At 41.6% G+C, this 17847-nt stretch overlaps 1 protein-coding gene across 3 annotated transcripts in view; it reads right to left on the bottom strand.

Annotated features, from left to right (window-relative positions):
- LOC118374551 (cadherin-18-like) overlaps positions 1–17847 on the bottom strand; it is a 352667-nt gene that overhangs the window by 151558 nt on the left and 183262 nt on the right. For all 3 annotated transcript variants that reach the window (XM_035760982.2, XM_035760991.2, XM_052506642.1), the window contains one exon: positions 3825–4405. In XM_035760982.2, the coding sequence (XP_035616875.1) occupies positions 3825–4061 (237 nt within the window). In that variant the 5' untranslated portion in view covers positions 4062–4405. The remainder of the gene's footprint in view (positions 1–3824; positions 4406–17847) is intronic.

Below are 17847 nucleotides of genomic sequence, written 5' to 3'. Positions count from 1 at the left end.
AGCATCCCAGAGTCGCCAAAGAGTTCTATTTTGGTTCATCAGACCAGAGATAATTTCTCCAAAAAGTACGATCTTTGTCCCCATGTACAGTTGCAAACCGTAGTCTGGTTATTTAATGGCGGTTTTGGAGCAGTGGCTTCTTCCTTGCTGAGGGCCTTTCAGATTATATCGATATAGGACTTGTTTTACTGTGGATATAGATACTTCTGTACCTGTTTCCTCCAGCATCTTCACAAGGTCCTTTGCTGTTGTACTGGGATTAATTTGCACTTTTCGCACAAAAGTACATTAATCTCTAGGAGACAGAACGCGTATCCTTCCTGAGCGGTATGACAGTTGCTTGGTCCCATGGTTTTTATACTTGTGTACTATTGTTTGTACAGATGAACGTGGTAGCTTCAGGCGTTTGGAAATTGTTCCCAAGGATGAACCAGGCTTGTGGAGGTCCTCAATGTTTTTTTCTGATTTTTGTCTTCCCCATGATGTCAAGCAAAGAGGCACTGCGTTTGAAGGTAGGCCTTGGAATACATCCACAGGTACAAAGGCTAATTGACTCAAATGATGTCAGTTAGCCTATCAGAAGCTTCTAAAGCCATGACATCATTTTCTGTTTAAAAGCACCGTCAACTTAGTGTATGTAAACGTCTGACCCACTGGAGTCATGATACAGTGAATTATAAGTGAAATAATCTGTCTCTAAACAATTGTTGGAAAAATGACTTGTGTCACGCACAAAGTAGATGTCCTATCCGACTTGCCAAAACTATAGTTTTGAAATTTGTAGAATGGTTGAAAAATTAGTTTTAATGACTGTAACCTAAGTGTATGTAAACTTCCGACTTCAACTGTATCCTCCGAACTCTGACATTTCTCGTCCTAACATTTATATATTTCTTAATTCCATTCTTTTGCTTTTAGATTTGTGTGTATTGTTGTGTATTGTTGGATATTACTACACTGTTGGAGCTTGGAACACTCACGACCCCTGCAATAACATCTGCTAAACGTCTATGCAAGCAATACAATTTTGTATGTGATTCCTTCATGTACTTCATCTGCTTTTTTAAGTTACATTAAAGCTTCAAAAGTCACAAAAAGGGACTTTAGCTGATGAAGATCTCAAAAGAACATGTTTTCAATGTTTATCCAAAACCCCTACAAAAACGTCACTCATTTCCACACAGGCTTTGTCCAGAGTTAAGTGCCTGGAAAAAGACACCATTTCTAATGTCTCTCTATTCCTACACAAGAAACCTCTCCTTCCACTCCTCCTTTGCAGCTTGCTCGTGTCTGCATTGTTTTTTACCAAGTGCAGTGATGAGAACAATATAGTGTTTGAATGTGACAAATGAATCCTCCTCTGTCTTGGCTTAATTAAGGGTCATTCTGTCTCCTAGCCACATTAGGACATGGTACACCAATCCCACAACTACATAATTAAATGTTGGCAAGTTTCTCTCCTGCCGTCATGAAACATAATCTCTCTCCATCCAAATGTAGCGTGTCTAATTAATGTCTAATCATTTGTATGTCTGTTTTTAACGGCCCTGTTATAATACAGAAAGAATTAGCTGTTCATGTTTGTGTTGCTTTCCTCACCATTTCATCTGAGTCCAAAATGGCGCCATATTCTCTACTTAGAGCAGTACTTTTGACCAGTAGTGCACATTGAAGGGGATAAAGTGCCTTTTGGCACACAACCGTAACTCTCTCTCGCTCTAAGGTAGAGGGATGAAAAGAAGAGTGCCCATTATCTATTAAGCATGATAGAGACAGCCAGCCAATCAGAGACATCAAAGGATGAGCAGTAGCTCTATGTAATGTTAATATAATCCACGGAAGTAATGATTCTTTCATGCAATTAGTGACAAACTGAAAAACTGCAATTAAACAACAACACAGTTTCAATCAGGATGTTCTATTCCCTAATACCCTTGTACTACTTCAGTTAGTCAGCTGCAATAATACAGACAGAACCACAGGAAATGCTGAGAGAATGTTTTGGTGGCACCTTGGGGATTTTTCGGTTCACTCATGCATCTTATAACGTTAGCCACGCCATGTTTCATCACTAAATAACACCTATAAAGATATGTGTTTCCCTGGTCTAACACTACTACCCAGGCATCTGTGATATAGCCTTGCTTTCTGGTTGTCATCCCTGTGATCATAACAAACAACTTAGTGGTGATGCTGAGTAATCATATTTAGTGGATATTAGAGGGGTTAGGTTGTGTTTTTCTCACTCTCTTTCCACCTCTATCTGTTGTCTCTCTGGGCTGCTCTTGCTTTTATATATATATATATTTGTATTTCTTCATTTCACATCCTTTTCCCGTCTCTGTATTGAAATGCACACACATGTGCGTGCAGTCAGAGAGAGAGAGAGAGAGGAGTGATCCAACTCCCTCGTTCTCTTTCTCTCTGAGTGTGGTTGAAGGGATTAGCTTCTGCCCGAGTGCCTAGAATAATGATCACTGCAGCGGAGAAACACATTTCCACATTTCAGGAGATAAGGGGGCCAGGCAATCTGTAAGCTGAGGACATACCAAATAAGCCATGGGAAACTGGTTAAGTAACAGAGAAGTCACCATAGCGAACGCAGACCAGACCTGCTGGGTTGCTCTTGCCCTCTGAGCACAAGGTTACGACTGCCAGTCATCTCTCGTGCCTGCCTCTCAGTCTTTGTGTCTGATGTGACAGTCTGAGCCCATAGCTGGTATGACATGTAGTTCAGATGTACTGTATAGGCCACTAATGGACCACAGTCTGTGGATATAAACAAGAGTTATGTGTTCTGTTATTTTTTATACATTTCTTTAGGTATATATTGGCAGTAGGCTTTATAACTTTATATAAATCGACAAATACATTCAATTCAATTCACACTTTAACTATGTAACAAAGAGCCATCCATGGAGCCCGTGTGTAACATGATTCAATTTTGGTACTAGGATTAATTCAAACATACAAAGATGTTATATTTTTGTAACTGAGAGGTTGCTGTAAAAAGCTCTGTTCACAATTGAATCTTCCCTAAGAGACTAAGCATTGGAATTTGGCCTTACTGCTATTAGACCATGGAAACGTACCGAATAACACATTCATGGCAAAACAGATAGACTAAACATTTATCAAAGGGAAGTATGGTTTGAGTTGTCTGACATGCATCTGGGAGATATAGGAAGCATAAAAATAAAAATAAAGGTTCCATGTGTAACCTTGGTCCCAAAAAAGCCTATACATTTTGATTCCTTCTTTTACCGGTCTGTACCGGGTTAGCTTCAGACGAGTCCCGTGATCGTTTGTGAGAGTCGCAGCTTTTGATGGTGGAGTCATATTAGTTTGTAGCTTAAACCGCTCAGACTTGACAGACCTTTTTGTGTCTTAACAAAATTAACGAGTGAGATTGAATCTGCAAACCCAATGCCACCCTATCCCATACATAGTGCACTATTTTTGACCCGAGCCCTACGGGCCTTGTTCAAATGTAGTGCACTATATAAGGAAAATGGTGCTATTTTGGATGCACATTTGGTTTCAACATAATTAGACAGAACAAAAGCATCCAGACTACCAACAAGGCAAATCCCCTTAAGAATAGAACCTGTAACTGCCGCAATGCATTTCCAATAGACAAAACTGCCGTGCAGAAAAACACACCACATTCGACCAGGGCCCCTAGAGCTCTGGTCAAAAGTAGTGCACCATGTTGGACATACAGTAGTGTGTCATTTGAGACACAGCCAGAGCCAAGTTTCCTTAGAATGAAATAAGCTGTTGTTTACAAACATACTGTGAAGTAGGGCAAAACAATACGATACCTTTCCCACGTATTGAGTGTCCGGTCCTATGTGTTCTTCTAAAACAAAGAATTGGTTCCAGATCCAGCCACGTTTAGGCCTGTGGTGCACTTCTGTCTCACCATTGGCCAGTTTGGTCTGGTTCTTGGCGATGGTCACTTTGTCGGCTGGGATATGATGGCTAGCCCCATAGCACCTCTGGATGAAGCAAAGGCAGACCAGTATGTGACAAAGACAGGAGGTGGTGGATTTCCTCATGGTGGTGCCTCAGTGTGTTTTTGGGGAAAATATCCCAGCGTGCTTTGCGCTATGTGTGAAGGTCCTCCCACCACCGCCACCACCACCGGCCACCGCTGCAGCCTCACGTGGCTGGCGGTTTCGATGGATAGATGAGGGTGGCTCTAAATCCAAACTGGGGAAGGCCTGGTCCGTGCAACGATAGAGTCTCTAAGGTTCATGGTCTAACTGTCAATTGAGGAGAATCAAGGCAAGCTTCACTTACATCATGGAACAGCCAGGGTCTAGAGTAGAAAATGGACGGACAATGACTTTTGTAGTTTTACCAGAAACTGGAGTTGATTATGGTGACCATTCTGTCTTTCCTGGAAGAGAGAGAGAGATATAGAGGGATTAATTACATTTCATGAGTTTTAACTTCCTCAAATCCCCTCAAAATAAATTGGACCCGGCCATAGAAATACTTGACACACAGAGGGAAAGTATTTCAAATAGATGACTTTGAAAGCAGAAAAGAGGCCTCCATCTCCTTACATTCTTGTTCTAAAAACAGATAATTTTGGATGTGGTGAGTCTTTATTTATTCATAAGTTGTCTGTGCCTGTGAGGTCAGAGATATATATTGCACTCTATTTCCTTAATAGTGTGTATGGAATAATAGGGTGTCATATGGGACTCATTATTGATATTTGCTGTATAAAAGTGCCCACTGAGATCTGATGACCCATGTACTGTATAAAGCCAGAATGGACCTATACTGCAGTGACTCACATAGGACATGAGTTTTGCCGCAGTCGGGGGAGTCAAGGAACCTACCAAGAGATGGCATCTAAGAGCTTTCAGCTGCTGGAGCCTACAGTATGTGAGTACTGAATCCTATATTACAAAGTGGGTCTTCCACCACCATTTAAAAAAATTCATTTTGACATCCAACACAACCACAAATCTATTATTTACCAAGTAATACACTAGAATGACATCTTGCTGTGGTATATTGAGAGTACAAAAACTTTGATTTGAAGTGTACATAGCAACAGTGGCTTGCGAAAGTATTCACCCCACTTAGCATTTTTCCTATTTTGTTACCTTTACAACAAGGAATTAAAATAGATTTCTTGGGGGTTTGTATCATTTGATTTGCTCTACATGCCTACCACTTTGAAGATGCAAAATATTTTTTTGGGTGATACAAAAAAGAAATAAGACAAAAAAAAGAACTTGAGCATGCATAACTATTCACCCCTCCCCCCTCCAAAGTCAAAACCTTGTAGAGACACCTTTTGCAGCAATTACAGCTGCAAGTCCCTTGGGGTAGGTCTCTATAGTCTTGGCACATCTAGCCACTGGGATCTTTCCCCATTGTTCAAGGTAAAACTGCTCCAGCTCCTACAAGTTGGATGGGTTCCGCTGGTGTAGAGCAATCTTTAAGACACAGATTTTCAATTGGATTGAGGTCTGGGCTTTGACTAGGCCATTCCAAGACATGTAAATGTTTCCCCTTAAACCACTCGTGTGTTGCTTTAGCAGTATGCTTAGGCATATTGTTCTGCTGGAAGGTGAACCTCTGTCCCAGTCTCAAATCTCTGAAACAGGTTTCCCTCAAGAATGTCCCTGTATTTAGCTCTATCCATCATTCCTTCTATTCTGACCAGTTTCCCAGTCCTTGCCATTGAAAAACATCCCCATAGCATGATGCTGCCACCACCATGCTTCACTGTGGGGATGGTATTCTCGGGGTGATGAGAGGTGTTGGGTTTGTGCCAGACATAATGCTTTCATTAATGGCCAAAAAGCTCAACTTTAGTATCATCTGACCAGAGTACCTTCTTCCATATGTTTGGGAGTCTCCCACATGCCTTATGGTGAACACCAAACATGTTTGCTTATTTTGTTCTTCAAGCAATGGCTTTTTTCTGGCCACTCTTCGGTAAAGGCCAGCTCTGTGGAGTCCACAATTTAAAGTGGTCCTGTGGATAGATACTCCAATCTCCGCTGTGGAGCATTCAGGGTTATCTTTGGTCTCTTTGTTACCTCTCTGATTAATGCCCTCCTTGCCTGGTCTGAGAGTTTTGGTGGGCGGCCCTCACTTGGCAGGTTTGTTGTGGTGCCATATTCTTTCCATTTTTTAGTAATGGATTTAATGGTGCTCTGTGGGATGTTAAAAGTTTCTGATATTTTCTTATAACCCAACCCTGATCTGTACTTCTCCACAACTTTGTCCCTGACCTGTTTAGAGAGCTCCTTGGTCTTCATGGTTCCGCTTGCTTGGTGGTGCCCCTTGCTTAGTGGTGCCCCTTGCTTAGTGGTGTTGCAGACTCTGGGGCCTTTCAGAACAGGTATATATATATATATATACTGAGATCATGTGACATATCATATGGCACTTAGATTGCACACAGGTGGACTTTATTTAACTAATTATATGCCTTCTAAAGGTAGTTGGTTGCACAAAATCTGATTTAAGGGCTTCATAGCAAAGGGGGTGAATACATATGCACGCCCCACTTTTAATTTTTATTTTGTATCATTTTTTGAAACATGCTATTTTTCTCATTTCACTTCACCAATTTGGACTATTTTGTGTATGTCCATTACATTAAATAAAAATAAAAATGAATTTAAATTACAGGTTGTAATGCAACAAAATAGGAAAAACGCCAAGGGGGATGAATACTTTTCCATGGCACTGTGTAAGATCTGACAAGCATCAAAGGCAAACTAGCTCTCTTTAACCTTAACATTCGTTGCCATGACATAAACAAATTCAGAATTAGGAATGAATAAAGTCATAGATGTCACACTTTGGGGGATAATTGTAATGCTTCTCGTTGGTGGAAGGAGAGAAGGACCACAATGCAGCGTGGTAAGTATTCGTCATGTTTTAATTGAACAAACTGAACACTACACAAAATAATAACGAAGAGAAAACAAAACAGTTCTGCCAGGTGAACAGACACTAAACAGAAATGAATCACCCACAACCCAAATCTGGAAAACAGGCTACGACAATGATTGACAGCTGCCTCTGATGGAGAAGCATACCAGGCCAAACACAGAAATACATCATAGAAAAAAGGACATAGACTACCCACCCCAACTCACGCCCTGACCAGACTAACACAAAGACATAAAAAAGGAAGGTCAGAACGTGACAATAGTCAGCAAAATCCCTTTAAAACATTAAATACATGGATTTAAAATACACTTAGAAGAATCCTTTACTAAATCCGCTTATTTCGAAACCATCACTACATGTAAGTGATGCAGCTTTTAGAAATTCTTGCAAATGTATTAACAATAAAAAACAGAAATACCTTATTTAGATAAGTATTCAGACCCTTTGATATGGGGCACAAAATTGAGGTCAGGTGCATCTTTTTTCCATTGATCATCGTTGAGATGTTTCCACATGTGGGAAATTATATAGAATGGACATGATTTGGAAAAGGTACGCACATGTGTATATATAAGGTCCCACAGATGACAGTTCATGTCAGAGCAAAAACCAAGCAATGAGGTTGAAGAAATTGTCCGTAGAGCTCAGAGACAGGATTGTGTTGAGGAACAGATCTGACGAAGGCTACCAAAACATTTCTGTAGCACTGAAGGTCCCCAAGAACACAGTGGCCTTCATCGTTCTTACATGGAAGAAGTGTTGAACCACCAAGACTCTTTATAGAGCTGGATGTCCGGCCAAACTGAGCAAACGGGTGAGAAGGGCCTTGGCTAGGGAGGTGAGTACCCAATGGACAACCATCTCTGCATCACTCCACAAATCAGGCCTTCTTGGTAAAAGGCACATAACTGCCCACTTGGAGTTTGCCAAAGGCACCTAAAGAACTCTCTGACCATGATAAACAAGATTCTCTGGTCTGATGAAACCAAGATTGAACTCTTCAGCCTGAATGCCAAGAGTCACATCGGGAGGAAACCTGGCACCATCCCTACGGTTATGCATGCTGGTGGCAGCATCAGCTTTGGTGATGTTTTTCAGCGGCAGGGACTGGGAGACTAGCCAGGATCGAGGTAAAGATGAACGGAGCAAAGTACAGACAGAACCTTGATGAAACCTGCTCCAGAGCACTCAAGACCTTAGACTGGGGGGCGAAGGTTCACCACCGAACAGAACAACGAACAACAACGAACCTAAGCACTATTCTACATTCTACATGCTTGGCACACGTCAACAACTCGGTTAATGTCATAAGACATCACCATACTTTTTAAAAACAAATCTCAATTTGTGTTGACAGGAAGAAAGATAGTTTGATGGTCACTTTTGGTCACTTTACAAAGGGCCTAAATCCATCTCTAACACATAAATAGACTAATGATCACGACGGATGAGTTTTTGCAATGATATGCAAATAATACAAGCTTCAGGTTCAATTACTTGACAAGGCCTTTGATGCCCATGTTGAGTGGTTCAACCATAATATACAGTCCAACTACTGTAGCAAACTATCTCCAACTACTCTATGTTAGACTTGTGTGAGCATGTGTAGGCCTATTCCATTGTCAATGGTTTTAGGCTGGCGCCCTCCTGTATTGCTCTTCAATCAAAGTGCTATTTGTGTGGTAATCACGCTGATTGTCTGAAATCTCAGTTGTACCTCCAGTCATTAAACCAGCAGCAGCTGGATTGTCGTTGGGTACTTTTAGAATATGATTGTTTTGAATAGTCATATTAATATAATAGTTCAATTAAAACATGCCTTTGCACCCGGTGAAACGGCACCATATTCTTCTATCCAGATGAACACAAATATGATTGAAGGAAATGCTTACTCGCAGATGTTTCTCCTTGTAATGTGCTAAATGATGAGGTGAATGGTTAAATACAACTGAACGAGGGAGTAAGGGAGAGATCGAGATAACGGGGGAGGGGGGACAGGGAGAAAGAGTATGAGAAAGAGGGAATAGAGAAGCAAAGGGAGAATGAGACACAGATCGAGAAAGAGAGAGCGAGGGAGAGACGGAGCCTTGCCTTGAGAGCACTTGCACTGCATTTGTTTCATAGCATCAGCCTTGTGCTGATGTCAAACTTCAGATAGCGGAGGAGTTGGGCAGGTCAAACACATAACACTGTACTGCTGCTCTGTCATCTGTCCCGGCTGCACACAGGGCAAGGCAGAGGGGATGGAAACAAAAATGATAGAAAAGTCTCTTAACTTTACACCTCCCTTAAATTGATAGACAAAATGTTGTTGTAAGGTCTGTTCTCACATAGCCAAAATTACGTATTTTTTTGCACAACCATTGGCAGAAGGAAAGCAGAGATGAGAGACGAGAGAGGACAGGAAAACAGGAAAAATAAGAACTTGAGAGACAATGTAATGCTGTTTAGAAATTATATATGTACCAAATTAGCTTAACGTTAATTGCAAAACGTGTCTATCAATTTGTTTTCAAACACATCATAATATGGTGTTAAGGGTTTAAATTATTATTTTTATATCAGGAGAGAGGACCAGACTTGAACTCAACACTTAACTACTGTAGTTGCCTTCCTAGCAACTCAAGAAGGATCAGTTGCTACATGATTCCATATCTGTTATTTCATAGTTTCGATGTCTTCACTATTATTCTACAATGTAGAACATTTAAAAAAAATAAAGAAAAATCCTGGAATGAGTAGGTGTGTCCAAACCTAAAGGTAGAGACAATAAGAAGACATGATGGCAGAATAAATTTAACCACTCCTTTGTTTTTGTCACAAAATCATATAGCAACCGCTGTCCAGTGAAGTCCACAAAGCATATTGCATACAGCATGGTAGTGCAAGTTAACTTTTTCAACATTTTCAGAACACAAATTCCAAAAAGCTTTGGGACACTAAAGTCCATGGAGAGTAAGAGCACCCGCCTGCCCACTGCACTGAGGCTAGGAAACATTGTCACCACCGTTAAATCCATGATAATCGAGAATTACAATAAGCATTTCTCTGCCACATTTCTCTGCCACTGTCCTTGCTTTCCACCTGGCTACCCCTATCCCGGCAGACAGCTCAGAACCCCCCGCAGCAACAAGCCCCCCACACTTCTTCACCCAAATCCAGATAGCTGATGTTCTGAAAGAGCTGCAAAATCTGACCCCGACAAATCAGCTGGGCTAGACAATCTCTTTCTAAAATTCTCCGCCAAAATTTTTGCAACACCTGCCTGTTTAACCTCTCTTTCGTATCGTCTGAGATCCCTAAAGATTGGAAAGCTGCCACGGTCATCCCTCTCTTCAAAGGGGGAGACACTCTAGACCCAAACTGTTATAGACCTATATCCATCCTGCCATGCCTTTCTAAAGTCTTCGAAAGCCAAGTTAATAAACAGATCCCTGACCATTTTGAATCCCACCGTACCTCCTCCGCTATACAATCCGGTTTCCGAGCTGGTCATGGGTACCACAGGGTTCAATTCTCGGGCAGACTCTTTTCTCTGTATATATCAATGATGTCGCTCTTGCTACTGGTGATTCTCTGATCCACCTCTACGCAGACAACACCATTTTGTATACTTCTGTCCCTTCTTATAACACTGTGTTAACAAACATCCAGACGAGCTTCAATGCCATACAACACTCCTTCCGTGGCCTCCAACTGGTCTTAAATGCTAGTAAAACTAAATGCATGCTTTTAAACAAATCGCTGCCAGCACCCTCCCGCCCGTCCGACAAGCATAACTAATCAGGACGATTCTGACTGAGAATATGTGGACATCTACAAGTACCTAAGTGTTTGGTTAGACTGTGAACACTCCTTCCAGACTCACATTAAGCATCTCCAATCCAAAACTAAACCTAGAAATGGCTTCCTATTACGCAACAAAGCCTCCTGAACACATGCTGCTAAACATACCCTCGTAAAACTGACTATCCTTCCGATCCTTGACTTCGGCGATGTAATTTACAAAATAGCCTCCAACACTCTACTCAGCAAATTGGATGTACTGTAGTCTATCACAGTGACATCCATTTTTGTCACCAAAGCCCTATATACTACACACCACTACGACCTGTATGCTCTCGTTGTCTGGCCCTCGCTTCATACTCATCGCCAAACTCACTGGCTCCAGGTCATCTATAAGTCTTTGCTAGTTAATGCCCCCCTTTAACTCAGCTCGCTGGTCACCATAGCAACACCCACCCCGTAGCATGCGCTCCAGCAGGTATATTACACTGGTCATCCCCAAAGCCAACTCCTCCTTTGGCCACCTTTCCTTACAGTTCTCTGATGCCAATGACTGGAATGATTTTTTTTAGCACTGAAGCTGGATACCTATATCTCCCTCCCTAACTTTAAGCATCAGCTGTCTGAGCAGCTTACCGATCACTGCACCTGCACACAGCCCATCTGTAAATATCCCACCCAACTACCTCATTCCCCAAATTGTTATTTATTTTGGCTCTTATTGCACCCCAGTATTTCTACTCGCACATCATCATCTGCCCATCTATCACTCCAGTGTTAATGCTAAATTGTAATTATTTTGCCACTATGGCCTATTTAATGCCTTACCTCCCTAATATTACATTTGCCGACATTGTATATACATTTTTCTATTGTGTTTTTTTCTACTGTGTTATTGACTATACGTTTGTTTTTCCCATGTGTAAATCTGTGTTGTTGTTTTTGTCGCACTGCTTTGCATAATCTTGGCCAGGTCGCAGTTGTAAATGAGAACTTATTCTCAACTGGCCTACCTGGTTCAATAAAGGTCAAAAAAAAAATCAACTATTGATTTAGAAACACAGACAATTACCCGCAGGAGCTGCCTCCACTATTCCAACACCATTTCAATTTCAACATCAAATCACCTCTGCTTAGTCTAATACAGTGACATCTAAATGATTACAATGTGACTGTCCGTGGTTCTGATTTCTGTGTGTGTGTGTGTGCACATTCATGCAAGTAGAAAAACATGTTGACTCACCCTACTTGAAGAGAAACGGCAATGCTATCCTCTATTTCATGTTGACGAAACAGTGTATCACTCTGTCATACAGTATACACTGTTATTTTTTGTTGTCCAAAACTAAATCAAAAATGTTTGCTCACTAACCTAACTTCCATTCATGGGCAACTTTAACATCAGCCTTCTACATCTAGCTACTGTACATATTGAACTTCCATCCTCTCAGGCCAGGGGCACAACAATGTATGAATGAATGGTTGGATCAGAATTGCCAATATAATAATTGGCCAGTACAGAGAATTAAGTAAAACCACAAGTCCAAATCCCTATCTCCATCCATGGGTAATTTAGGAAAGGGCCAATATTAGCTGGTTAGCTAGCCACCAGAGGACAACAACACAACGATATGCAAAAAATGTTCTGTCAATGATGTATGCTCTCCATGGGATTTGAAAGCTGGCTTCTTTTGACACTTTTGTTTGGTGCGCCAGGACCATTCGCAGTTGAGCTCGCTCAGTTTAGCTCAACGCTGATTGGCAATTCATTGTTTTGTCCCTTGCTATGGGTGGCAACATTGTAATACTTGTTTGGACCAAGCGGCATCATATAGATGGCCTACACGTAAAGAGACTGAGGGGCGCTGTTTCACTTGCAAAGATGCTTTCCGCCTCTTGTAAATTTAAGAAAAATTATGAAGCTCAGAGTGACGAAAGATCAATTACAGCATGTTCTGTATTTACATTTTTTGAATTGGTAATTTTTGGGGGGGAGCCTGGCTTACCGGCCACTGCATTGCGCATGTTGATCTTAGGCTTGTGTGCGGCTTCTCGGTTCCCGCCGAACATTTCTTATGCTTATGTTGCTTCCAGAGACTGTTTGGATAATGGTAGTGAGTGTTGCAACCTAGGATAGACAATATTTACACTCTACTTGCTTCAGCACCATTGTTGCTCCTAGGCAGCTCGAGCAGGGCAGAATTTTGACAATCCTATGGAGGTGCCATGTTGAAAGTCACTGAGCTCTTCAGTAAGGCCATTCTACTGCCAATGTTTGTCTACGGAGATTGCATGCCTGTGTGCTCGATTTTATACACCTGTCAGCAACGGGTGTGGCTGAAATAGCAGAATCCACAAATTTGAAGGGGTGTCCAAATACAGTGCACCTGCTTTCACAACATTTCCTCTCTGCCAAGCTGGCCAGCTCCAAGTTGAGGATATGCTTCACCTCAGGGCATCTGTGGTCCTTTCCCAGCGAGCTCTCCCGAGTGCATTTTTCCCCGACTATCCACGGCTTCGCTGAATGCACCACATTCAAGCTGCATGCCCGCTCCTCAGTGGACCCATGGGGCCCATGCCACCAACCATCTCATCCGAGTCCCAGCAAATAATCCATTGCAGATACAGTAATTCATTTTTACATAGTTCCTGTTCCATATCATATGTCTGCCAACTCCGTAGACCTTTTAATATTAGATGTGCTGGCATTCTCACCACATAGCCGCAAGCTACATTTTGCCGTTTAAAACATCTGTTGTAAGCCTTTTCCCTATAATTATTTTTTAATTTCCACATTTTATTAAGCCACCATAAATGTTTTGTCCAGGGTCATGTTTACCACAGTCCATGTGATGGCAAGCCATAATTTCAACCATATTTTGGCCACATACAGTCATCCTGCTGACTGGCTATATCCTTTATATATGTCATCTTCATGTCATTGCATGGTGTCCGTCCAGCGATGATTGTTATCTCTCTTTCGTTATTTTGTTCTCTTCTTTAATGCCCCTTTTCTTCTATTAATCTACTTCACCCTCTCTCTGGTCGGCTGACTACGGCTGCACCCCCTGGAGGGACCACCTCCACCAATGTTTCCTACTGCATGATGACACTACTCACCCAATCACCACCACTACTCACCCATCACCACCCCTGCTGCCTCTATTGCCACATTCGGTTCACCACTACCAACTCGGCATCCAAGCCTCAGATCAGGCCTCTTGCTACTACTTTTCTCTCCAGCCACACTGAACCCATGACCACTACTGTGTCTTCTCTACATTCACAGCCTCTAGCAGCTCTCCCCCTCTCAGATCCCGCTGGCACTGTGTCCACTACACCCATGGTGACACACCCTCCCTCTCCACCAGTGATGATCTCCATATATGTTTGGTCCCACTAGGAGTTGGATGATTACCACTCTATTGTTATTGATCTGGATGTTTTGGTGGTGCAACAATCTACTTATATCATTGCCCGTTTTCAGCCGTCACTGCCTCAGGTTTCTGCAGTGGAATGTCAACATGTACTGGGGTGCTCTCGACAGCTCTACTGTTGCCTCTTCACCCGCAGGGTGTTCATCGACCTCTGCGGTTGTCCATCCCACCCTGTCTGTATCCTGTCTGCCACACTCTCATACAACCCTAGATGAATGCATTAGCATATAACATCAGTCATCAGCACCAGATCTAGCACTGCTTTGTCCTCTCTTTCATGTTATGCTACCTGCATGCTGAGCACAAGCGGAACATGGCAAACCTCGGTTGAACATCTTTGCTGGCAACTACTGACAAGATACTGGAATTCATCAATGCTCTGGTTCTTTCATCAGCGCTGCGGGCTAGCTCTGAGCTACGGTCCACCCAATTCTGCATCCGCGCTGCTACTGATTCTTAATCAGTCCTGGTTTCACCCTCAAGATCATTGGCCCATGATCTTCTGCTGCTACAAAGTTACATGTTTGATTCTGAGATTTTGGAGCCTACATGAGATCCTGCAGTATTGCAATATGATAATGATTGTCAGCCCCGAGGTCCAGTAGCTATGTTGCATAGGTAAAATATTGTCATAAAATATAATGAGAGCGAAGCCACCCGGGGGTGCAGCTATGTTGCAGGTGGTTGGCTATGTTCATGACAGGCTGGTTCATGCTATACTGAACAAAAATATAAACACAACATGCAACAATTTCAAGATTGCTGCATGTTCATAAACTCAGCAAAAAAGAAGCACCACTTCTGGATGAGCATTTTCTTCTTTGCTTATTGCCTTATACAGCTCGTTGAGTGTGGTCTTCGTGCCAGCATTGGTTTGTGGTGGTATATAGATGGCTTTGAATAATATACATTTATATGGAAATCATATATGGAAATCAGTCAATTGAAATAAATTCATTACTCCCTAATCTTTGGATTTCACATGACTGGGCAAGGGCGCAGACAAGGGTGGTCCTGGGAGGGTATAGGCCAACCAACTGTGGAGCCAGGCCTAGCCTATCAGAATGAGTTTTTCCCAATAAAATAGCTTTATTACAGACATAAATATTCCTCAGTTTCATCAGCTATCCGAGTGGCTGGACTCAGACGAACCCACAGATGAAGAAGCCAGATGTGGAGGTCCTGGCCTGGCGTGGTTAAACGTGATCTGTGGTTGTGAGGCCGGTTGGACGTACTGCCAAATTCTCCGAAATGACGCCGGAGTTGATTTATGGTAGAGAAATGAACATTCAATTATCAGGCAACAGCTCTGTTGGACATTCCTGCAGTCAGCATTCCAACTGCATGCTCCCTCAAAACCTGAGACATCTGTGGCAACTGCACATTTAATGTGACAACTGCACATTTTAATGACCTTTTATTGTCCCCAGCACAAGGTGCACCTGTATAATGATCATGCTGTTTAATCAGCTTCTAGACAATTCATCCACCTGACCCGTGTGGCATATCTTGGCAAAGGAGAAATGCTCACTAACAGGGATGTAAATTAATTTGTGCACAAGCTTTTAACGAAATAGGCTTTTTGTGCATATTGCACACTTCTGGGATCTTTTATTTCAGCTCATGAAACATGGAACCAACACTTTACATTTTTGTTCAGTATAATTATTATATTATGGTTGCATAGTTGTGCCTTCAGAAAGTATTCATACCCCTTGACTTATTCCACATTTTGTTGTGTTACAGCCTGAATTCAAAATGTATTAAATATATTTTATTTCTTACCCATCTACACACAATACCCCATAATAACAAAGTGAAATAAATAACACATTTACATAAGTATCCACGCCCGTGAGTCAATACATGTTAGAATCACCTTCAGAAACGATTACAGCTGTGAGCCCTGCTGGGTGTCTGTAAGAGCTTTGCACACCTGGAATGTACAATATTTGCACATTATTATTTTAAAATTATTCAAGCTGTGAAGTTGGTTGTTGATCATTGCTAGACAGCCATTTTCAAAACTTGCCGTAGATTTTCAAGACGATTTAAGTCAAAACTGTAACTAGAGCACTGTAGGAACATTCAATGTCGTCTTGGTAAGCAAATCCATGTAAGCCTTATGGCGCAGGTTATTGTCCTGCTGGAAGGTAAATTTGTCTCCCAGTGTCTGTCGGAAAGCAGACAACCAGGTTATCCTCTTGGATTTGACTTTCTATTCTATTCTGTTTAATTTTTATCATAAACTCCCTAGTCCTTGCTGATGACAAGCATACCCATAACATGATGCAGCACCACATAGCTTGAAAATGTGAAGAGTGGTTCTCAGTGGTGTGCTGAAATCGCTCCAAACATAATGCTTTGTATTCAGGACATAAATTCAATTTCTTTGCCACATTTTCTGCAGGTTTACTTTAGTGCCTTACTGCAATCAGGATGCATGTTTTGGAATAGTTGTATTCTGTAACATGCTTCCTTCTTTTCACTCTGTCATTTGGTTATTGTTGTGGAGTAACTACAATGTTGTTGATCCATCCTCAGTTTTCTCCCTTTAAAGTCATAAAACCCTGTAACTGTTTTAAAGTCACTTTTGGCCTCATAATGAAATCTCTGAGTGGTTACATTCCTCTCCGGCAACTGAGTTAGGAAGGAAGAATTTATCTTTGCAATGACCGGGTGTATTGATACACCACATGAATGTAATTAATAACTTCAGCATGCTCAAAGGGATATTCAATGTCTATTTTTTTTTTAAATACCCAACTACCAATAGGTGTCCTTCTTTGCAAGGCATTTGAAAATGTCCATTCTCTTTGTGGTTGATTTTGTGTTTTGAAATTCGCTGCTCGACTGAGGGACATTACAGATACTTGTATGTGTCATACAGAGATGATGTAGTCATTAAAAAATCATGTTAAACAATGTTGCATACAGAGTGTGTCTATGCAACTTATTTTGTGGCTTGTTAAGCAAATGTTTACTCCTGAACTTAATTAGGCTTGCCATAACAAAGTGGTTGGATACTTATTGACTCAAGACATTTCAGCTTTTAATTTGTATTCATTTGTCATTTAAAAAAATATTTATCCTACTGCATTAGAGAGTTGTATGCAATAGGTAAGCATTTTGTCACTCACAAAGTGAACGTCTGCTTTCCTCAAATCTAACTTGCCTGTCACTATCACATTGTCCATTGTAGTAACTTCCCATCCTAACTTCCTCTCACCCCCCTCCACAATAATTGAACCGTCTGTGTATAAGATAAACTCAGGCTTTTCCAACGGATGAATCTTAATAAACCCATCAGAGAGCTGATCCAAAACTAACTCACAACAGTCGTGTTCAAGTAATGTGGTATCTGGAGAAAGCATCAGAGTAGCTGCATTACATGGTGTGCTTCGTTGTATGACGATGTTAGGAGTCTCCAGTACGGGCCATAGTTTAGTACCGGCCATAGCTTTCTTGCTAATGGGATATTGTTTTGTGCAAGGTGGGGCAACACCTGTCAAGCACACTGGTTCCATATCCAAAGTTCCACATTCATAAAATAGGTTGTTCAAAGGAGCCTATCCAAATCCCTCATCAACCTTCATTGGACCAATAGAAATTGATAATGGTATTGTCTGTTTCATATCGTAACCCATTTGCAATTATGTTAGCACAGCTGAAAACTGTTAAAAAGTAC

This window comes from Oncorhynchus keta, chromosome 4, assembly GCF_023373465.1.
Source record: "Oncorhynchus keta strain PuntledgeMale-10-30-2019 chromosome 4, Oket_V2, whole genome shotgun sequence".
NCBI classification, from domain to species: Eukaryota; Metazoa; Chordata; class Actinopteri; order Salmoniformes; family Salmonidae; genus Oncorhynchus; species Oncorhynchus keta.
This window is presented reverse-complemented; position numbering and strand designations above follow the sequence as displayed.